Source organism: Coturnix japonica, chromosome 3 (assembly GCF_054131305.1).
Source record: "Coturnix japonica strain WE chromosome 3, WE-NBRP24, whole genome shotgun sequence".
In the NCBI taxonomy this organism is placed as follows: Eukaryota; Metazoa; Chordata; class Aves; order Galliformes; family Phasianidae; genus Coturnix; species Coturnix japonica.
The window spans coordinates 34,873,058-34,898,103 of record NC_140665.1 but is presented as its reverse complement, the minus strand read 5'-3'; the positions used below and the strand labels follow the sequence as shown (position 1 = coordinate 34,898,103).

General features: G+C 37.1%; 1 protein-coding gene across 4 annotated transcripts in view; it reads right to left on the bottom strand.

Moving 5' to 3' along the window:
* PLD5 (phospholipase D family member 5) overlaps nt 1–25,046 on the bottom strand; it is a 154,834-nt gene that overhangs the window by 75,956 nt on the left and 53,832 nt on the right. For 2 of the 4 annotated variants that reach the window (XM_015857803.3, XM_015857804.3), the window contains exon 2: nt 20,116–20,252. In XM_015857803.3, coding sequence (XP_015713289.1) covers nt 20,116–20,252 — 137 coding nt within the window. Of the gene's footprint in view, nt 1–20,108; nt 20,253–25,046 lie in introns of all 4 variants that reach the window. The other 2 variants (XM_015857805.2, XM_085541267.1) reach the window with 1 other exon arrangement.

The following is a 25,046-nucleotide window of genomic DNA, read 5'->3' as shown; positions in this document are numbered from 1 at the left end:
TCCCGTTTCCAGTTCCAGTGGGTTGAAAAGACTCATTATTTCACTTGCTGCATAAAATCAGAAAAATATGGTTTTAAAGACAAGTCTGCTTATAGCAGCAAAGATTTTTTTACACCTTATCTCTACATACACAGTAACATAAATATTAATCATCAAATTGCACAACTGGAAAATAATTTGGGAGCACAGGGAGAAGTAACAAAAAACACCTTGAAATTCAGAGGGATTCCCCGAGTAGTATGTCTCCTCAAGAGTTTGTTTCCATAAGTGAAAACAAAAATACAGAAGGATAAATTCTAACAGAGGTTATCAAAAAGAAAAGTAGCACAAGCAGGAAAGGTCTGAGATGAAAGTAACAACCATTCAACCAGGCAGAAGGAATGCAAGCAGTTCTACAGAGGCCAAAGGTACGCTCCCAAACACCATGATCTATTCAGCCTTTGAAGTTTAGGACAGACTTCTTAGGTACTGATACTTGGAAGTGGATTTGGCTTATTCCTGTTACTCCCTTCTGTGTAATGTCAATGAAAACAAGCTGAAAGCAGAGAAATATGAGATGCAGACTCAAGATAACAGAACTGAGAACAGCTTGATACAGTGGGGTACATTCTGCCTGAAAACTGCTTTCAAATATAAATAGCAAGCTTTAAACAGAAAATAAACTCCAGACAAAACCAAAATACTGATAGTCCTAAGTGACATGAAAGTTGCCTCTTCTAGACACAGCTGGCACAGACACCAAACATCTCTGATAAGTAAATCCATAACAGTACCCCAAAATGAAACAGGTTATCTACACTGTAGCAAGCACTGGTCTTCATAGAACAAAAATACTACAAATCCCCAGAATAAACAAATTAAAGCAGTTTGGAGACAATTATGAATGAATTCTGCTATGTATTTAATTCATTATTAGCGTGTGAATAGTAAAAGATATCCCAATAATTTTATACTTTGACACAACTGAAACCTTGGTCATTTGGAAAGACTGAATGAAGATGAATCAGGATGTTAGGTCATGTATCAAATGAATTCCAGATATTATTTGCAGTCTTGTTGTTTTGTTTGTGTTTTTAAAGCAATGACACTTGAACTACAATAAGAAATCAAACAGAAGTGAGGTTTGTGGCAAATTGAAATTAAAAATTAAAAACTTTTGGTTTCTAGGGGTTTGTTTTCCTTTTAAATTTTAATGAACTCTCCCCCATTCCCTACGTAAAGCAGCAGTTTTCAGCAGCAACTGCTAATTTTTAACACTCCTTTACATTTATGCAAACCTTGTCTTCTTCTAGGCAGTACTTCTTCCCTTTCTTCTTCATTATTTCTGAATTTATTATAAGTATTTAACAAATGCATTGTCATCATCACTTTGAGAGCTCTGGTGGAAGTCATGCATTTGTCACTTAAAATGATAACATTTCTTTCACTGATTATAATTTAGAGATATACTCAACCCAACTCTCACAATCTAGTTCCTGGAATGGGAGTACTGGAATACATGAGAATCACATTCTAAGAGTAAACCTATCTCCTTATTTAATATAAGGAGAACATGAAAAAATTACCCAGTAGTATTCTCTGGTATTTTAGTTACTGAAATTTAAAAAAAAAAAAAAAAAAAAAAAAAAAAAAAGCAATAGAATGCATCAGAGAGCCATAACAACATGAACTCATGCAAAAAATTGGTTCTGCTTTAAAGCTTATGAGAGATGAAAAAATACACCATCTTCTCAACAGACTGCCTGATGACAGTGGGGCCATTTATGAAAACCAAATTCTTTTCTATTATGTATATACCAAATAATGATACCAAACAGCAAAAGTAAAGATTAGGAACATAAACTAATTTGTTATTGGAAAAAAAAGTCCAATTTTAAAAATAACTAAGCACATTATGAAGCTTTGTTGACAAAACAGTGTATGACTGACAAATCCCTTTCAAACCTGTCAAAACTGCACACTTTGAGCAAGTTAAGGAATGTTTTGCTGTTGTGGTGATTTTTTCTTCCAGTTTTCACATAGGTAAATTCTCTCCTGAAAAATCAAGGCTGCATTGGGCTGTCTTTGCTTGTGTACAGTGAGTTGACTGGTTAATATTTGGGCTTTCTATTGTGCTACACGGTACAAAAAGATTGTGAATGAACCCACTTCACAAAAGAAAATAAAATTACTGCATATTTTCAGCCAAATGTTGCCAAGAGTTAATCAAATGTTTTGCTTCTAGTTAGCAGATGTGCAAAAAATAACAGCATTTCTAATGAAAATCACTTTTTTTTTCCAAGGTTGACTTCAAATTCACTAGTTGAAATGTGTTTTCTTTTACATCGAATTGTTTTTGTCCACTGGAAGTGAAATGTCTTCTAAAGGTGCAGCAAAGGGTTAATGTTCTCTGAAACATAATCACTCCTTCCAGCTCACATACAGACTTCAAGTATCTACAACATATCATAAATGCTTTGCATGCCAAATATATTTTAGATTAAACTGAACTTTATTCTTAATGAGACAAATCTTGTTACTAAGAATGTACTTTTTACTGCCATCATATTATCTTAAAAAATCCTAATTATTTAAATTGATGTAAGTTTTTGGGAAACAAAAACAAAAGCACCTTATCTGTGATACAGAACCTCTATAAATGAAGGAGACCCAAGCAGCCACCAGATGACCGAAAATCTACTCCAGTGTAATCTTGTAGCAGCATTTTCAACATCCAACTCAGTAGATTCTCACACTAAATCTCAAAAATGGTAATTCATCCTCCAAAGAGGGAACAGTAACAGTACTCCAAGAGAGAAATTTAGAAACAAGAAATAAACACCCAAAGATTGCAGATTAAGACAGCCTGCCCCAACTCTTTGCTGGTCCCAATAGCAAACACAGCTTGCTGCTAGCCTGCCTGTGGTCATGCTCCTGTCCCACACAGAGGCAACTGTGGAGGGGAGATCTGAGAAGCACTTTAAGAAAAAGATGGCAACAGTTTTACAAATAAGCAAAATGCTTGATGGTAAAACTGAAGGGTGTGAAGGCTGACATAAAGGATGATCATTATTTCACTTAGCAAAGTGACAAAAAATTCAGTAACTCCATCCTCCACTCCTGCAGATTGCCATCCTTTCCTTCTAAATTCAATACTAGTACGGGTCTAGCATCACAAGCCAGGGGGAGCTGGGAAGTGCTTTGCCTTTAAAGCAGTTGCAGCTGCATCCCACAGCTGCTAAAAGCAATAGAAGAGAGACTTCAAAGATTTAAAAAGAAACAAACAAAACAAAACAAAAAAAAAGCTGGAAACACACTCTACCCCCCCCAAAAAACCCAAAGAATCTTCTTTCATATTTTTCTTTCTGCCGCAGAGATGGATAAATCTCATTTATGTTGCATCTCATGAAATCAGGTATTTTTCTCAGCTGGCCACCATACACACAATATGATAAACTTCCAGCATGCATTAGCTGTCTAAAATGCTGGTACTGAGCCATGGGACAGTATTTACAACATACACTCAAAAGGACAGAAAGTTGATATCTAAGTTCTACTACTATTTCTGAACTTGAATGAAGACAGCAGCACAGAAACGGAGTATTTCCTGGGGATTAAGGAGCAATAACTAAGGCTTTTTACCGTACCTTTAGCTATCTTGTACTCCTAGATTCCTAATGTTTAGGAAGACCGTCCCATACTGTAGTTGTTATTAATAAAAGGCCAATCAACATTCTTGCCTCCCAAGATGGTGAAAGGTCTAGAGTCTATTAAGCTTAAAAGGGTATGACAAAAGAAGATGTCCATTTTTCATTGCCATGTGAAGTATGAGTTCAGTGAATTCTCACTAACTGAAACCTGGAAGGAAAAATGATCCCTACCATCATCGTGATGGATTGCTGGGGCTGGAGAACACATGAGAGAGAGGATGCAGCAAAAAACTGATCTTTACCAAGACCTTCTCCTGACTTCAAATACAAAATAATTGAGTTTTAAATAGAAGCCAGCATTTAGAAAACAAGTGGTTACTCTTTGCTACTGATTAAATACCACATCCCTGTACCTCCCAGAGAAAATACAAGAAACCTTTAATTGTTTGGGTTTGAGTCAAAGTTTTTACTGCCTTTAGTTGATATTTCAAATAAAATCACTTTGGTTATAACTAGAAACAACAAAGTCAAAATTTATGAGTTAAGATGCTAGCAAAGAAAAGTTCCAGTTTATTTCCAGATACAAGAGAAACAAGTAGCATGAGAAATTTTAAGGTTTCAATTAAAGAAAACTACAAATAATTCTAAGAATTTCTACACATGGTCTAGCTATCTGATGGCCGACTATGTCAACATTATTGGGGCAGGTGGAAAAAACACAGAAATTTATTTTTATTATATTACTTATATTTATTTTTATTATACCATAAATGTTAGGTCAATATGTAAGATAACGTATACAATATTAATGCCATAATATGTATGCTTAATTTTCAGCCAGCTCTACTGATAATTACTTTACCTTGCAGCATGATTTCTCAGATGTAGATTAAAGATCAAGTTTGGTACAGTGAGGGTTTATCTAGCTGTTGGATAGGCTGTTGATTATTAACACGGGACTTCAAAAATAAACAAATAAATGAAAATCCAATGCAAACCAGACTTTGACTGCTGAGACCTCAAAATGTAAGCACTCATAAGTTGTGCCAGTGTTGCTCAGCTTCTCAAGAAGAGTTAAAAGTCCTTCCAGAATTTTTAGGATAGAATCCTTTATGGGAAGGTACAATTCCCGCTACCTTCATTAGATTTTGCTCTCATATATTACATTGAATACCAGAGCATGACCCAGATTTTTCTCATAATTATGCTATAAGAATGTCCAGATACATTTTCCTGACTCTTTTCTGGGTGCTTACACAAAAATTAGACAAGATTGAAATATGTGTATTAATTACAAACTGGTGTGTTCCATTGTGGAGTTCACTGTGGAAACTTGACCAGAAAGAGCTGCTGTTCCTTGATAGTGCTGAATAAAGTAATGCTCATGAAGTGTTTATATGCACTTTGGTAGTGTTATGAAAAAGTCACTTTAGAAGAAGTATTATTATGCCTTATAATTCATACTTGTGCAAAACATTCCACAGGTACTAGTGACAATCCATAGAGACATTAACATGTTGAACTACAAAGGACCAAACTTATTTGTCTGCATCATGAATTCTCTAATGTAAATCTGACAGCTAAAACGAAACGTAGGAAAACAAATACAATAGCTTAACGTAGGTGACCACGCCATATGGGGCAAAGGAGGGCCAAGAGGATGAAATTACATTGTTATCACAAGCCTACTGTTATAGTATGAAAAAAGCAGAGAGATTATCAACTACTTTGTTTTTTTTCTGCCCCTGATTTAGAGAAGAAAATAGCATCCTTGGAAACAGTCTTAAAATATAATTTGTGGGACAGATGATAATTTAAGCTGAGAGATGAAAGAAAGTAATTTTTTAATTTTCTGATCAAAGATCAAAGTCTGTTTCCAGTTCTAGATAAAGCATTCACCATTCTTTTGCAGCACAAAATACTCTAACATTCATTAAATTTACTGGATTTAAGCAAAAAGACAGAATCTCTCCCGCTCAGCACCCCACAGACAGTCAAGGGCACAGCCCTGGGCCTTTCCCTTGGCCACTGCTCTACAGGACATCAGTGTCCACATACAGTTAAAATCTCTGCTGAATTAAAGATGACCCTCCCACCCTGCTGTTATATAGAGCTTCTAAGTACAGTTACTTAAGCAGGGGAAGATGGTGCCATTTTAAAGCTTAAAAAGAAGTCCTTCCTTTGTACACCAACAGAGCAGATCACCTCTTAGCCCATTATTTTCTATTAAAAGAAAAAGGTTCAGACAGCAAGTACTCTGTGCCAAAGTCCTGAAGTGACTGAAAAATACTGGTGGGTCTTACTGATGGCATAAGCTTCCCTCCCACTGCCTGAAACTGTATTCCAGCTATACCAAAACTCCCCTAAATCCTTACTCAGCAGTGAAATATTTTAGAAAGCATTTCTTGGCATCTTGCCCTTCAGCAGAAGAAAATTTACATTTTTACAGTGTTTCAGCCTGTCAGCACTAAAATATTTTAATGGGTTTTGCAGCTGTGTGAGGAGAATTGAGAGATGGTCAGCGGATTCTTATAGCATACTGCTGGGAGACAAGTGCCCAAGGATGCTGAGGCAGGAGAAAGCAACTAATCTGATCAGTCTTCACACACCACAGAAAATCCAAACAGCGGATTTTACCTGCAATGAGCATGCCAAAACAAGGACATTTATGATCCATCGGCTCTTTGTAGCAAGGAACATTAAAATCCTTATTTCTCAGTTGATTTGAACAAAAGCAGCAGCTTTCTGTAAAAACTAATGGAAGAGCAAAAGCATACCTAACTGCAGCTTCAATTCCCATAAACAGGTCTTAATATCTTTATTGTCTAACAGCATGCAACAGCAAAATCAGAGAAGCATGGTGTCCCAATGTTCCACTTGGAGGATGGGGTGGCAGTATATCCGACTTCAAGGTGCTTCTTCTAAGGACATTACCTAAACCCACAAGCAAGGGGATGAGCCTAACAGGGCAAGGAAGTAGCAGCAGTGCCAGGAGCTGTCAGCACATGCAGACTCAATGAGAGCTTCATGCTGATGCAGCTGGCACAAAGAGATTGCAACACCACAAGCTCAGAGGAACCGTTCAGTGTGCGGACACTAACTTTCAGTGGGAGGATTAAGTCCAGCAATCCAGGTAGTGAAGTAAATCCACATTCCTTCAGCTAAGAGCAGAGAAGCACTCCTTCTCTATGCTTTCTTTTGGTTTATTTCTCCCTGAAAAAAAAACTTCCCTTGGCTATACCAAGAAGAGCCTGCTGTTGCTGTTTCAGTACATTTTATTAAAGTCTACTAATTGCGGTCAGAAAAACAAGGGCTCGTCATAGCAGAATTACTCCTATGCATTAAGTATTTTGATTCAAGTCTAATAAAATTGAGATCACAGAAGTATATTCACCAGACTAACTATTTTATGCAACGATCTTTAATAATTGCACCAAAGCATATCTTAACTAATAAGCCAATTTTTTCTCTTAGTTATATTAATACATTAAAGTGAGGATTTGTTTGATATTTGCAGTGCTGTGGCCAACACAGATTTATCCCCAAGACACTCTCTCTCTGAATATAGACTTGAGATAGGGAATATGAATGTGTGTAGGAGGAATCTTGTAGAAGTTCCAAGGAATGAAGTCTATGTCTTTTGCTAAACCACCAGGGGATGGAATACCACAGAAAGAACTGCATAGAAAATCCTGATTGAGACACAAGCAATGCTGTCAGATCCTCACAAAGCCAATTCTAAATGACAAGGAAATGAAAGAGAAGGAAAGTAGGGTTATGGATGTCTATCAAGGATCAGGAAAGGACATGGCTGTAAAAATAAGAAAGCAATGAGAAAACTTATTACATGGCAAAATCCTATCAGAGCTTAAGCCAGAAGAAAACTAGTCTTACAGAGCAGTAATACCTCACAATATACCGAAGGATTCCACAAAGTATTAATAATTTAGCAAACCGCCATTTACCACAGAAAATGTTCACACTCAAGCAAGAACTTTCTGAAATCTCTTACTGCTCTGATTTGGAGTTAATGAGAGGAATGGGGTTCCCTCATTGCCTGCCAGAGTCCTGCCCACAGCCACCATACCTCTTGCCCTTGTCCTACCATCAAGGTGCTACATCAGCACCTTAAAAAGAGTAAGGCCTTGCCCACATCAAGAACTGATCCTGAGCTGATGCTATTTTGTTATTTTATTATTGGCTGCAAGGCGCTACCTTAAAGAGCAGAACACAAAACATGAGATTCCTGAGGAAGTTCTAAGGTGAAATGAAACAGTGCAATGATGTATGGATTACAGTTCTCCCACTAAAGAATGAAACTGAACTGACTCCAATGAATTTTGCACAAGAAATCTTTCTGCCGCTGCTGTTTCTTTCCTAGAACGTAAAATACACTATTAACAAAGAGACAATATATAGTTTAGTTTTCTTGTGTTCACTGTCATATTATAATTGAAGATATACAGGATTTGCTTATTGAAAAACACACACAATTGTCTTGCCTATGTTTCCAAAACTCACACTTAATCTCTACTCAGGAAAGAACAAGGGCATAATAAGATAAATATTTCTAGTAACTAAAATCAGGCTTTAAGAAAATGCTAGTTTTTCCCATCTCAGTTTCCACCTAATTTTGAGAAAAGAGCAGCCAACTTCAACATCCATCTTTGGACTGGACAATCTTTGTAGGTCTTTTCCAACCTTGGCTATTCTACTGTTTTTATTTAGTAGCATTTTGCCAATCTTTTGCCCCTTAAAAGTTACCAAAAAATACAAAGATTGAGCTTTTTATTTCTGTTCCAAATACCTCCACTGCAACTTTATGCCACAGTTTTTCTTTACTCACAACTTGTACACCAAAAAGAAGTTCACATTGGGCTTATTTTCTAACAGTTTCTTTATATTTTCTTAACTATTACTTAATGTTTTCAAGCTTCACTGCCTCATATGCATATCATATGCTATTAAGAAGCTATTAGACATTCTAAAATAACAATTTCCCAAATACACTGGTAGGCAACAGTTTCCCTACTATCAAGTGGGTGTATGCAGGCAGTCTCTGTAGGCAATCCACATACTTTCCAGTCATAGCAACTCTGCATCTCAGCTTGTGCAGGCAGCTGTTTCCTTTCTAACAGAGGTTGTGATTGTGCCTAACTGTGAGGCTTAAAACACAAAAATAGTGCTGACTGAACTTGGTAAAGCCATTCTTACCCTTGACATATATAAGGAAATGCAGCTACTGTTTTTAGTGTTAGCATTTTATTTTTTTCTCTTCTTGCCTTTTAAGGCATGCATGCTGCAAGGGAATATCATGAATATCCATCAGACAGGAATCAGGAGTTCAGACTTCCCAACCTAACATATTGGGCACTGACCCAGTGCCTTAGCTAGTGTTTAGCTAAGGAAAACACTAAACTAGTGTTTAGCTAGTGGAAATAATTTCAGTATCTTTCCTTTGTTAGTATTTTCCCCCGAGTAAATCTCATTACCCGTACTTCCAGGTTAACTAAAATCTAACATCTAAGGTACTGAGTCAGAGTTCTGTACGGCTGTTATCTTTACACAAGCTGGGTTACAGCTACTCAGCTTCTTTGAGCAGAAACCCATTAACTGCTCACCCACCTGTGAAACACAGAAACGGATCTCAACACGACACCTTTACTGAGGCTCTTAAAAGGTGAACAAATAACATGCAAATGGCTACTATCATATATATGAATTACTCAGTGAGATGCTTTTATTTTACTTTCATGCTCAGTTGGGACTATGTAAGTTTGTAAAAAATCCTTTCACAATGCCTGAATATTGCAAATAAATATTTATACGGATGTGTTTTTCTTTAATAGTGAAATGTGCATTGTGTTTTAACTTTCTTCCACAGAACTCTGATCATTTATCAACATTTTTTTAAACTGCGAATAGTAACATTAATTTGTCCGAATATTTACCATAGAATCATTAGTGTTGGAAAGGATCATTTTGTCCAACTCCCCTGCAAAAGACAGGGACATCCATAGCTAGATCAGACTGCTCAGAGCCTGGTCCAGCCTGACCTTCAGTTTCTGCAGGACAGGGCATCCACTGCCTCTCTGGGCAACCTCTTCCAGCATCTCAGCACCCTCACTGTATTAGACTTTTTTCTTACACTCAACCTAAATCTAATCTACTCTCTTTAAGTTTGAAACTGTTTCCCCTTGTCTGCTCTATCTCCATCAGATACTGAAAGGTCTCTCTTAGGTTACCTCAGAGGCTTTTCTTCTCCAGGCTGAACAGTCCCAGCTCTCAGTTCTTGTAAGAGAGATGTTTCATCCCCTGGATCATTTTTGCAGACCTCCTCTGGATACGCTCCAACAGGTCCACATCTGTCCTGCACTGCAGACTCCACATCTGGATGCAAATGCAATAGGTGAGGTCTCCCCAGTGCAGAGGGGCACAATCACCTCCCTCATCCTGCTGACCACGCTTCTTTTGATGCAGCCCAGGTTTTGCTTGGCTTTGTGGGCTGTGAAGGTATATTGCTGGCTCATGTCCAGCTTGCCATCTACCAGCACCCCCAAGTCCTTTTCAGAGGGTCTATGCTCAGTCCTTTCATCCTCCAACTTGTATTGGTTGTGGATGTTGACACAATCCAAGTGCAAGACTTGCACTTGGATTTGTTGAACCTCCTGAGCCCACTGCTCAAGCCTGTCTAGGTCCCTCCCGATATCATCCCATCCCTCAGGCATGTTGACTGCACCCCACAGCTTGGTGTCATCAGCAAACTTGCTGAGGGTTCACTCAACCCCACTGTTGATACATTTGATGAAGATATTAAAAAGTATCGACCCCAGCACTATATTGGTCTCATTATATATCACTAAAGCGGAACGTGACTGGTTTCCTTCTTTTTTTTTGGCCTGTGCATCTTCCAAAAGATAATACCTGCTTATCTTAGTATGACTTGGAATGAACAGATGCATTAGCTCTCAGCTGTAGAAACCAGTCAAGAATAAAGATATTGTTTTTCTGATAAATTAATGTGATCGTATGGTGTTGGAAGTAATTTAATGAGAACTCTCTAAGTAAGAGGTCTCTTTCCCAGAAGAGGAACAAAAGGATATTATTTGACATTGTATTCTATGATCCAACAATTCCTTAAATTTAATTAATGCCCTTCTCACCCAACAATAACAAACAAAACTACACTGCAAAAGAATGAAGGAAAGTCCAAGGTAAAACTTATAGTCAGCAACTATTTGAAATCTGCACTGCAAATTCAGCAGATATGCTACAGGTAGAAAAGGTAATAAAAATCCACAGATGAAAAGAATAAAATACTTGAAGCATTCATTCCCAAAGGGCATTGCCAGCACTCAGCACTCAAATTATAAAGGCAATAGTCTACAGAAATTTCCAGGAGATCGTAGAAGCATTAAAATAGATTCGTCCATTATCTGTTGCTTATATTTCTGCTTAAAAATAAGTTATTTTTCTTTTTAAAGAGTAGATCGGTTTAGTCCATATACAATTGCAAATTGTGAAAATTACATCTGGTTAAAATTTGGCATAAAAGCAGGTAAAGAACAAGCAAAAAAGTATAGTCACGATGAAGAGAATCAAGGGGTCTCTTCCCAGAACAGACACAGGCTATGTACCTTGATAAATTGGTCCTTATATTTCTATTGGAAGAGTATTTTGGTCTGATGCACTTAAAGTAAGACAAATAACCCCAATTCTCACTTCTAGGTTTTACTAGAAAGCATGAGCAGTTAATCAGAGTTACTTTGACCAGAATTATATTTTTTAATAGCAACATTCAAACTTCCAAACTAAAAGCCCTGAAAACATAAAAATATCCTGAAGTGTTATAAGCATGACAGAGCCAGAACAGTCAGTAGCTCTAACAGAATCACTCTGCTGTTCATCCCAAATATTTGTATAGCCTTTTAAGAGCAGCTCTGACATTCCTTGTATTCAGTGTTCTCCTTTCTAGTCAGTCCTGAAAGACTGCTTTGACAAATGAGTGACTGGCAACAACAACAAAAATGTAGTTTGATGCTACTTTTAGAAGTTATATCCCTGCTGCTTCTTCAGACCACTGCCATAAGATGTCATAGTAATGGACTAGCACCAGGCTGTGGAAATCTGTCTTTGGCAAAAACTGGAAGGTATTCAGGATATCTTTAGGGTGGCATATGATGTATGCCCATAAAACTCACCAGATGAGGCAGCTCATGAGCCCAGTAGCCCAAGTTGCATGCATCAGATAATTCTACTTGTCCAACACTTCAGCCTCCACTGCTCAAAGTACTTCACCTCCAGAGTCCCACAGTAACCTTTATTACACTAAACATCTACTCTCTACAATCATCTGCAATGAACTGCAAAATATGCACCGTCAAGCTGATACAAGTGAACAAAAAGTCTGATGATGTTTTAACACTATTTGAACAAAAATCAAAGCTCTAGGTTTACACTTCAGCATCCAGTAGCAGGAATGCCTCACTTTCAGTAAACTTTGATGACTGGGAGCTTGCTGCTGCAGAAATGTGCCTGTATGTGTATGTAGGAGCTCCAAGTCTGCCCCTGAGGAAGACAGCATGTTCCACAGTAGGAAGGGGAAATGAATAGATTGCATGGCCTATCCATGGATGACGTGCCACTGAAAGAAATGGTAGGTGGAATTAGATGATCGTAGAGGTTTTTTCCAACTTTACTGATATGACAGTTGATGCTGGGTGTGCCCTAGGGTAAGACGCCTGAGTTGCCTTCACCATTCCTTGTGCTGGACATCATGCGGTACAATGCAATGCACTGTGAATGTGCAACGATTTCCTTCAGGAACACCTCTCTAGCGCAGAGGGATATACACCCTCTTCCCTTTAGTTGCATATGTACATATTATTCTGCTGTCTTTATAAAGATCATCATTTGGTTTGAATCTTCATGCATCAAATCTAGCTTTGCATGACCACAAAATAGTGTACTTTTATTCATCAACTTTTCTAGTGAAATTTGTTAAAGATTTGGGAGTTTATGCATCTTCATTGAGTTTATGTATATTTGTATCTTGTTAAGTTATTAGCAACACAGTATTTTTCTCTAATACATAGTCAGTATAAGTTAAGCTCCAAGACTTATTACTGTAGAGACTGATTCAAGTTCAGCTGGCTTAAACACATAGTGCATAAATGACACCAAAGAATATTCCTTTTATTTTCCTGACTGTTTCTAAAGAAATACATTGCAAGACCACTTAGCTTTGTACCTGTCAAGCTGGCAAAGATACCAGAAAATCACCTGTGTTCATGTTCATAAATATGAATACAACATACTTATTTTCTGGGAATACCAAATAAATCGGTAACAACAGTAAGAGGTCAAACCCAACAGTTCTCATGTGCTATTAAATACCCTTCAGGAATCTAGCATCAGAGGCAAAACAAATCTTAAAAATTACGTAGTGTATTCTGAAAGCTTCAATCTAGTACATCCTACCATCCTACTGAAACACAGAAAGAGTACATGAAGAAAAAAAAATACTAGCAAACTTCAACTACTTTCCACTGGAGCATTAACACCAAGATCCACTGCCATCTGAATTCAGCTTCAGTGCTACAACTGACAAAGTGTGCTGCATGCTTCTAAGTAAGATGCTGTCAGTTCCAGCTTACCCAAGAAAACAGTACCAATATCTCTAGGATGCTGATGGGGCTCCTACCAACACCCCAGTTGCTTATTCATAATTGATGCTGCCCTGGCACTCTGGGCAGAGCACCCATCCATGCACTGGTTGGGGCACCAAAGACAGTGTCTAGACTGTCCCACCTAAACTCCTGAGGAGTGTCAGATCACACTTTCTGAAAGGACACTCACAGAAGCACTGTAGAATTAGACACATCTCAACATATCTACTGTAAGCTGACAGGACAGTAAGTACCTTTTAAAATACTGCACTGAGTGTGGAGTAGGAATTAAAAGCAAATGGTGCTACTGGATCAGGTACTTACTATGGTCCGATACAAAGTTAGCCTGAGATGAATGCACAGGTCACCCTGAAATAGAGCATGAATTCAGATATTCTGGTGGAAAATTTATCCCCTTTTAATGTTTTTTTTCCACAGAGGAAAGGAAGAAATATTTATCAGAGAGCTTTATTAAGTTGGATTTCTATTCTATTCTCAGCAGACAGAACAAAAACCTCTCTGTTGTGTGGTAAATCAGTCTCCAAGATCAGGAGAATGACCAATAATTCCAGATTTAATAACTTTGTTTAAAGCAGGCTTACAGTCTGGTAAAGAAAATGACCTTGAGAATTTTATGAGTCTTGCTGGGAAGAAATCATCTGAGTTTTCTGCACACATTAAGTTAAGAAAGAATAAAGAGAAATATTTGATTACAGAGAACGTCCCCAGCAGACCAGATAGGAGAGGCTACCTGGTAAAAACAACTGTTTTTTTTATCCCATTTACATCACCCAGGATCCATGAAGTAATTAGAATTTGATTTCTGCAAAGGTTGTAATATTTTCTCCAAACTCTGGGTCATGAAACAAGAAACAAATGAATACTTAAATTTATAAATTCCAAGAATACAAAACACATCAATCTCAGCATTACATCATAAACAATGTCTGGCATAATAGAAAAAGCTGGTTTAAGGAGCCTCTGGTGCACAAAGTCAGAACACAGAGGAAACCATTAGATTTAACTGAGAAGAAGAGTAGAAAAACGTGAATTAGGACAAAATGAATCGAAGCCCAGACTCATCCACACAGTGTAATTAATGCTGGACCATTTTTTGGCAGTAACGTAGTAGAATAATATCTAAACAGAACATGTTCATGAGTTTTGGCACACATCTTTTAATTTGTGAAAGCATTCTTTATAGCCGAAATTAAACACAAAACAAATTGATTCTCTTTTGATATTGGCAAAGGGAGAGAGAAAAGAAAATTTTATTCTGTATAGATACTGAGGAACTGTCAATAGAGTATCTTTTCCATAGAATACATTAAAAATAAAAATAGAAGTAAAGGTAAGAGTTTCCTCTGGTAAAATTTTTTAATTAATCACTGAATCCCCTCCCTGGTCCAATTCACTGAATGTCCTTACAAGGAAGTTCACCAGATCTCTGCACCATTTACCCACAAAAACTTCAATAGTAAGGTTGTTTTCAGGCAAAAATAAAAATGACTGAGAATATGGATTATTAAATATATACATATATAAGTGGTTTTATAGCTCATTCTCTCCATCACCTCAAAACAGGAGGACAACAGCCATTATGTTGACAGAAGGTATTCTTATGCCAAGTGCCATAAGTGTTTTGTAAATAGAAATCTTCAGCTGCTCTTTAACAGACTTGTTTTCAAAATCTGAGCATCTTGTTCTGTTGAGGCATTAAAGTATTATGCCTGTCATAGTTTGTTTATTAAATAGAAATCAGTCGATATAAACCTTGCTATATTCAGAACTGATGCAGCACAGAAAAAATCTCTCCCACAACCAGCCAGGGGCAAAGCATTTCCAAGGTATAACTATGTAAGAATGTGGTTGCTGTATGCTCAAAAAGTGCTGCAAAACCCTTCTGAGTAAAGTAGCAGAGGTAGAGGTTTACAAAGCAATATAAAATACGATCAATTTTTGGTCCTCTCTCACAATCCAACAATAAAAGGCACATCTGAAACCAACACATGCAACACGTAACTGATTAATGAAAAGTACATTGTGTATAAATAGATTTAATCACTAAATCTCAGTGCTGAGCTCTGTTGATGTCTAAATCTTAGCATTTCAAAGGGAACATTCAGCTCCTCTACAAGATACTGAAATTATGAAGGATACAAATCCTTATCCAAAACAATCCAAACAATTGCCAAAGCAAATGGAAACACAACCTTAGGATCATCTTTTGCTTGCTTTAGGCAGAATTAGTCAATGCCTTCCTACAAACACCAAAGGAACCACCTACGTTTTCCCATTTACATCATACCCAAAGGCAAGTTCCTTCAATGCAAATCAAATTAGCTCAAGTACCTTCATTACTACTCCGAGGAAACGATAATCAATTAAAGTAGTAAAGCAGAAACAGAAACAGAAACACTGAAACAGAATCCAAGCCAGAATCAACCCTGAACACACACAAAACCAGGTTTCCAGGTTGGATGGGGCCCTGGGCAGCCTGGTCAAGTATTAAATGCAGAGGTTGGTGGCAGGACGGTTGGAGATTCATGATCCTTGAGGTCCCTTCCAATCTGGGCTATTCTGTGATTCTGTGGTTTGCCATTAAGAACTTCCCTTAGTTTTCCCTAGAAACGCTAAAATTCACAAAACAAGAAAATCCCCAGAACACCATGAAGAAAAGGAGGAGGGGAGGAAACAGAAGAAAAAAACCTTATCCTCATAACAACAATATTTCTACACCTCAAACTGCAGCTGGGAACCATACAAAGTATCCATCATTACTAACTTTTTCACCTTGTTCCTTCTTAGTCCCCAGAGAGGGACAAGACTAGAATCAAGGCCAAAGAAAGATTTATGTTTTCTGCCACAACTGCTTCCATGGGCACTGGAGAGGCCAGCAAGACAAGGAGAATTAAGACAACGTGCAAATTCTGTTGGACCCCTTGAATGCCTGCCAGCAGCAACAACCAGGAGAAGAGGTTTACTGAATGCTTGAGTTACTGGTAACAGTAAAAAGACCTCGGTTCTAACACCTCAGATAACAGAGAGCATATTTTGTCAGATGTAATTTCTTCTGTTTTCCACACTTTGATTTTTAGAGATCACCAGCCAGTTTTAATAAAACCAAGTCTTGACTTATGTCAAAGGCTAGCCAAGATTTATTTAAATTAAATCAGCCATAAAAAGGTACTATTTTCAAATTACAATAATTTAATTTTATAGATACAGTGTCTAATGGACCCAGGAAGAGACAGGCATAGTTTCCAGGCTGCTAAGCATATGCTCTTAACCAGCCTCATCTATCAGGGCCTGCCTAACAACATTACGGTGGGCATCTCAAGAGAATTATTTGCATCCTGTTTGAAGCGCAAACTGCAAAAACCCCACTTTTCACAGTCATTACTATTTGTTATTTTTTTAATTCTTAAATGACAATTGGTTGAAGCTGCTTTTAATAGAAAGGGTAAAACACCATTTGTATTATGTTAAGTATGGTATTCTAAAATCAAATTTAGTGGAACCAAGTCAGGAATGCACAGCACTCTCTGTACTGAAAAGATGCATCTTAACCGACTTGATCCAAATGTAAAAATAAAAACATTTTTTTGAAGGATACAATTGCTTTCAGTAAACCAGTTTCTCCATATGCAGCTCCTGGTTTGAGTGTTATGTGGGAGACTTTATTTCATCTAAACCAACAAAGTTTGCCAGTTAGCAGAAGTCAGATTCTAATTTCAATTCTGAAACCCAAATTTTTCTGCCAAATAAATTTCATAGACCTTTGCCCACATCCACCCAACTCTAATTCTGAATAGCACTGCGTGTACCAGTAGAAGATAGTAATTTTTACAGTGGTTCTCAGTCGTTATTTTTATGGTACATATGTTTGCCCTACTATTTGCCCTTAACTACTGGGACAGAGTTGTAATTTCTTCTAAGTTACTAATCTCTGTACTCCCATAAACAAGCTTAAAAAAACATAATTCTGTATAAAAAGGGGAAAAAAAAAAGAAAGAAAAAGAAAAAAAGAAATAATTTCATTCATTTATTAGTTAAATATTGAACATTTGAGTTCTTCTTGAATACTCTACTCACTATTATTGAATATACTGAATTGTTTACCTGCCTGTATAGCAAACAAAGTGGAAAACAATTTGTAGCCTCTGGGTACCTGACTTCACACTGTGAGAGACATAGATGGCCTGTAAGGCAAAATGTTTTTTAGAGTTCTTGATTAAAGACTGAGCTTTTTAGCAAGAAGCTTGAATGTTACAAATCATGTCCTATGTGCCTATTAAATAGATGCCAACAAATTCTTCAGCAATTAGCAGACATGTAATAAAGTCTGCTTTTCCAGTTGCCTGACAAGTACAAAGTTCCCAAGAAAAATAAATACAATGGTAAAAAAGAAGGTCTTTTTTGACAACAAATTCAGTAAGTATTCATTATATACTAGGAGTTTAAGAATTAACAATAGAGGAGCCTCATGTTGAACTACAGTAATCTCATCGGGACAGTTTTATTCATATTCATGAACAACAGTACAATCATAATAACAAAAAGATGATATAGAGGGCTTACTGGAAAATACTGCTTAAAACATAACAATGTCTCTCTCAATCTAGAAAAGACTGGATTTCTAAAATGGCTTCCTTTTACTTCTTTCTGTTTTCTGTCTCCCACTGCCTTTCTTATTTCTAGTTATAGAACTATTCTAGACCACAGTTCTCTTTTAAATATATTTTCCTTTAGAATCCAAACACCAAAATGAAGTTGATCTCCAGTAGAAGAAAAGACTTCAACTTCACAATTCAACAGCATTTTTCCCATCAAGCTTATTCACAAACAAAAAAAAATATCTAGAATCACATGCATAAAACTTGTATTTGATAACAGTTTCATCTTAAAAAATGGCATTCTATTGCCAACTCTCTCAGCACATCCTGCAAATGTAAGTGGCTGTTCCCGAATTTCAGTCAAAGTCCTCACACAGCAGAAATATAAGAATTCAATAATTCTTGTCTTACTTATTAAAAGTGCTCACCCCAAGTACTAAATATATGTCACACAGCAATTGATCTCACAGCATTTCAGTGAAGTCTGCAATATATTTAACACATAAAGGAGCCAGATTTCCATCATGCAAAGGAAGATTCAATGTTATTAGGTACTAGCTACCAGCTCTTGGATATTGCAATAGGTGTTATGAGAAATGGTTTATATATAGTGTTACGGTTCAAGTATTAGTAGCTAGATCACACACTTGTATCTCTCTGAGAAAGGCATCTTAGAATAGTGCTGAGATCACTTTCATCATTGTAAATGCAAAATGGTTTGATTGGCTCTAATGGTTAACATCAATGTGAAAGATTTACTCCCAGATTCCACTTTCACAGTCCAAGAGAGACAAGAATGACATATGGCAACCAATAAAAAACTGAGCAAAGATGAGCATTTTTGGAAAGAGAGATTGCCATGTCCCATAAAAAGCACTTGTTCGAGACATGGAAAAAAACAATACTCTGGTTTACCATCACACCGTACACCACCCCCACTCCTGTTTTGTTTTGATTTGTTTTCCATTTGAAAAGTACAAAGAGAAGAACAAGGCCTTTCATGGTTAAGCCTAGAGACAAAATTGGGGACTGCTAGGTTATGAAACTACAAGGAAAACATGGTCTATAACTGAAGTCATGTGCAGTGCACTGAAGCAACTGAGCAGAAAGACTTTCCCCTCATCTGACCTAGTTCTGTCACAGATTCCCACATTGAGGAGTGGGTGTAGAGGTGACACATACAGTTGTCTTCAAAAATTTTGGAAGGCAACAACTGACAGTAAAGAATCCCTCAGACCCTGATGAGGAAATGAAAGCTAACTGAGCTCCAGAAAACTCAGACAAGTATTAGAAGGCCATCCAGAACTGTGAGTGTACCATAAACTGAACAGGCCAAGTAATTTCACAAAGGAAAAAAAAACAACAAAGCCAGTGCTTATAAAAAGAAAAGCATGATGCGGACAGGATTCTGTACCCAAAGAGGTCACAAACCAAATCAACAACTTGTAGAAAAGATGAGAAGAGGCTCCAAAAGACAATAACATTTAATTAGATTACTGTAATATATACAAACCACCTCTAGATTTGAGGTTGGCCCAGCCACTGGTAGCTGAGTAGATTCCGCACATGTCCTGTGGTGTCATCATTCTTACTGAGAATAAACTTTTCCTAAAAAGCAACCTAAACTTCCCCTGACACAACTTGAGGCCATTTGCCATTTCCTTTCATCACTGTTATATGGGAGAAAAGGCCAACATCCATTTTGCTACAACCTCATTTTACAGAGTTGTAGAGAATTATAAGATCTCCCTTGAGCCTCAATACAGACATTTGGGCTTTCTATCTGTATCCCTATTTTTCTCACAGTTCCTAGGTAAGGCACCGCATATATTAGGGGTGTGCAAGAGCAGTAATAGGTTATATAAAAGGAGCAGTCTCAGGTCAAAAGCAATCAGTGACCTTCCCAGAAAGAAAGAATAAAAGTCTTGATGAAAGAAAGAAGCAGCGAAATTGAGAATAGTGAGAGCTAGCACAGGCCTCAATTATTGAAATGCAACAAACTTTGACCCAGGAACACAAAATAACTGAACTAACAGGAAAATTTTGCTCAGAACATACCACAAAATGAAAGCGTTTCACTGGATGTTATGTACTTCTCTTACTAATTACACCATCGAACTACGTTAGTTACTACATATCATTATATAGTACATATACATTCTTATCCACCCCAAAAGAGAAGTTTTGTTTGTTACCTCTTACCGACAGTTATTTTGACAGTTCTTCTCAGAGAGTCCATCCTCATCTTCTCCCATAATATCCACTGCCGAAAATATCAGTGCAACGAGAATTGCAAAGCAGCAAACCAGTGCAAAGATCACAATGCATCTTTGCTGGGACTGAAAGAGATTAAGATTAAAAAAAAATTAATGTAGTGAGCACATTCCAGTCAATGACTTGAAACTAAAGACATATTATTTTTTACATAGAAATCTAGAAACCTTAGAAGACCTTATTGCCATAGCTGAAAACATGAAACAAACCTCAGGATGAAAATATCCTCAAAACCATCCTTGAGATTATCACCTTGAGATGTGGTTTATACCTCTCAGGCATTATTAAATAATTCATGTCACAAATAATATTCATAATTTAAACTTGTCTTCTGTTGGCACCACAAGAAAAGCATTAAGAAAAAAAAAAGCATTATGCATTAACATAATGATTCTCACATTAACTATATATTTTCTGATTGCACATCACAAACACAATATACACTTCAGCATGGCACTCAAAATCTTGAGAGTTTTGTTGTGTTTCACTGAAATAAATTATGTCATTGCAAGAAGAATGAAGAGCAAAGTTATTTTTTATTGCTACAGAAAGCAACTAACATTGTTAAAATTGCCACAGCAACTGAGACACTTTGGCCAGTCCTTGCCCTACAGCACTTAGGATACAAAGAAAGCAAATTCACAAATGCTAGATTGCACTCAACAAAACATTGGAGATTGTTGGCAAAACGCAGCATAGCACCTCCTTACTCTACAATGTGAAATCCTGCAGCACTAAATGGGAAACAAGTACAGCCCTAGATAAATGTGAAACCTTCTAAAGGATTTCCTGACATGAAATTTATACAGCTGCATGAGTAGAAAGGCCATTGACCTACTGTTCAAATATACTGTGTATTTTTCTACCAAAGAAAATTTGCACAATCCAAAACATATTTAAATAACAATTAAAAAACTCTGATGTTACCATAGTCATTTTCTTAATTTTTATCATTGCCCTGTACTTGATTTTTTTATTTTTTTATTTTTTTTTTTCAAAAAAAAGCTTTGTAAAGAAATAGGAAAAGTGTAACCTTGTGTTTCTTCCTGAAAAACAGCTTTACAGTATTTCCATGCTATTTGGCATTTAAGAGGTAATACATTTCAGGGTACCACATTTGCATAAAGAAAAGGCCCAAGTTGTGTTTTTTTTTTTAAAGTGATTTTCCCAAACTTCCAACACAGTAAAACAAATTCCTCAGTAAAACAGAAACAAATCTTAAGAAATTCAGTGAGAAATGTATCCCTTTACCTAACACTGAATAAATTTAGGTTATACATGTGTTTTAAATATAATGCATGTCAAACATTTTTATAGCTTTCAAATACATATTTAAATCCACGTCAATACATTATCTAAAGTCTTATAAGAACACAGCATAAGAAAACCCTCTTCAAGCATCTAGAAAACCTACTCCTGAAATAAATGCAATATGGACTTGCTTTTCTGTTAGGTATAATCATGGCAATGTATAAACAAGAATTATAAGCAACTGCATTTGGGTGCTCAAAACTAAAGCTGCAGTCACGTGCACAGTAGGATTTAATAGAGAAACATTAAAACACTGCCTCATCATAGGAGCAAGAAAAACAAAGTGCCAAAGAGACATTCAGACCTGGGACACCGCTTTATGCCATCTCCTCATCAAGACATCTAATCTCTAGCTACGATGACCTTTGTCTCATGCAGTTTGTTACAATTCCCTAAGAGTATGTGCAGAAACTGATGCAGCTTCTTCCAAGCACTGGGTTTATCACCATGGCAGCAAGACAGCTGAGCTACTCCATGGCAGTAAGCCCAGAAGAGCCAGGACTTACTCTCTAGCCCCGAGGGCAGGGGAAGCCAGTCAGGACAGCTTGTGACCCTAATGTTCCTTTCACTCTAATCACAGGATAACTGCAGTCATCCTGCTCACTGGGAACAGTCCTAAGCCCATATTTTAGACAAAGATTGACAAAACTGACACAACAGGCATCCTAGCTACTGCACAACACTGCTCCAGCAATTGGCTCCCACCTTCTTGCTGGTGTCCACACAAGCAGACAAACAAACAGTGAGCATCACAAGGCCTGGAACAGATAGGAACACATCAGGCTTCAAGGCTGGGCCAGCCAGATTTAGGCAGCAAGAGATGTTGTGTTAAAAGGAGTTACTGAACATCCCTGAAAGTCCTGTTTAAAGGCCAAAAGCTATGTAAAAACTACAGAATATTTAAAATGATATCACAAGAAGGAAAAAAAACAAAACAAAACAACAAAAAACCAAAAGCAGGTGAGCCTGACACCTAATGTTCCTTCAGTACCAGGAAATTTTATGGTAGCAATTTCCAGGTGGTGATATTCCTGGAATAAACAAAGTGGGAGGCCAAAATAATCCTCCTGATCTACCTTAAATCCCATTTCACATCAATTCAGGGAACACACTCGAGGCTTCTGGACTTCAGTGTTGTAGCTTGGATTTGTATAAAGCTTAAATCCCTATTATTTCAGTTCTGAGTGTGTGCATTTAATAAACTCAGCAGTTCAACCACTTCTCAGTACAAACAGCATCAATGATGAATAAGATCAGGCTAAAAAACTAGAACAAAAAATTAGACATTTCTGTTTGAAAATAACGACAGATTAGTTATTTCATTTTATATTTACTGATTTAATTTTTATTATTATTATTATTATCTTTAAAAGTCTCAGCTCAACTGCATATTGACTAGCAGCAGAGAAGACCTATAAAATTCACCCACACTAGAAAGAACCTTATCAAACTCCAGAAACTGATTTTTCTTCTTTGAACGAAGGATAATACAAAATATTCAACTTTTTGAAAAAGCAAAAATTCCAGCTTACTACTCTGCTAATCCCAAATTTTTAATCACAGGTCTGAAAGGCTGGATAAAGATCATTAAAAAAAACATTATACAGATAGTAAAGGGGATTTTGAATGCATCTACAGTTGAAATTACTCTTGTTGAGTAGTGATTTTTGACAACATCTAAACATATACATTAGATAAGGTATGAATATTTAAGTACTGCTTATCTTCAAATTGATGCTAATATCACAAAACAAAGAATGAAAAATAGCTGCTGGCACCAAATGTGTCTCCTGAGCTTTTCTTTTGACAGGGATAGTAAATCTTAATTTCCATCGCTAACGTCAAAACTGCAGGCAATTTTATAATAGGCTTTTTCTAATTAAAGCAGATCAGACCAGTCCATGCCTCTATTCTATTCTACTATCCACATGTGCATGCATGTGTGAGTAACAGCAGGCTTGTTGAAAGAAATTAATTCAAAATAGAAAAGCTCACACCATAGAGCCATTAGAAGGAATCTGTTAGATTTGCTGTTTGGGCTCGAGTTCGTGTGCTTGGGAAAACTGCTTGATGCAACACTGCTTTGCCTCAGCTTGGCAACTAGGATCTGAGCTTGTCTACTCTATCCTTTTGCTTTCTTCAGCAAGTGCCTAAAACCCCTTTGTCTTTCAAACTTTAACACTTTGTTAAGAAATACAGAGTAGAGAAAGGCCTCTAAAGCTTATGTAGTCCATTTCTTCACAAATATGATTAATTTATACAAATCCTACTTTAACAGATATTTATCTAACCTGTCCCTAAGAATTTCCAGTTGAAAGAGATCCTACAGTCTCTTCAGCTAACCTACTCATGTTTTAGTACCTTATTGATGCCTAACTTGCTAATCTTTTTACTTCCCATACATGTTGAAAACAGAGAAGAAAGTATTCCATTCTTTCCTGCTGCAAAGTCTGGGCCCAGAGAATCTGTTCAGTGGACCATACATGTCATAGGACAAGGATGACTGAGAGTTTCTCTATCAACAAGTTTCGAGACCATTTCAGCATAAACCCGTAAACTCTTGCATGACAGATTTCTTCAGAGCTTATGAAAGACAGGGAAAGAAACTCCTGCAGAGATTAGAACCATCAAAAATGCTGTTATTTTCCACTTTCATGAGCAAAATGTGTTTCTTTCACCTGCCTCATCCAACTTAATACCAACACTGAAAAGAAATCCGTCAAAACATTGCATTTACTAAAATAAAACATGGTACTATTCATGTTGTTATCCCCCTAGGTAGAGAGTGAGAAAAAGAACAAAATCTGCACAAAATGAGTATGCAGTGCAGCACCATTCAGAGAAGATTGTGATCTGAGAAGGACATTATCTGTTTATTTATTATTAAGAAAAATGGCAGTCAGAGTCAGTTAATGTTGCATCAGAACCAGAGCTATCCAAGCAGAATTTCAATCCTGTTAAGAACTCTTCAATGGCCCATAAAGCTTTCACTTTCTTCACAAACAATAGGTATTTCTAACACACTAAATGTAAAGAGGAATTTGCTTTTCCCTCAGCACAGTACAAAGGAAAAAAAAAACCAACCAACAACTCATCTCCCCAAATAAGAGCCATGAAATCACCACACTGCAACTACTGAGAGAACAGAGTACAAACCAACCAAACATGTCATGGCATTGAAATAGTGCTTTATTTTTATATCTGTTTGGAGAACTAAGGAGGCAGGATTTACACAGCATACTAATACAGAGTTCATGTGTGCTTGTCAGAGCCACAGGGGCTCTGAGAGGTTTTCACGTGTCGTATTGGTAGCCTGCTCTTTCATGTACTGTGTCTGAAGACCAATGTGAGAAGCCCTCACCTTAAGCACAAGTAACCTGTCCAACAGCACATAAAATTCTGCATAACTGGGATTGTATGACATGCTATGCTACATGCTTGAGTAGCATGTTTAGTTTTGGGCCCCTCACTACAAGTAAGACATTGAGGCTCTGGAACATGTCTAGAAAAGGGCAACGAAACAGGTGAGGGGTCTAGAGCACAAGTCT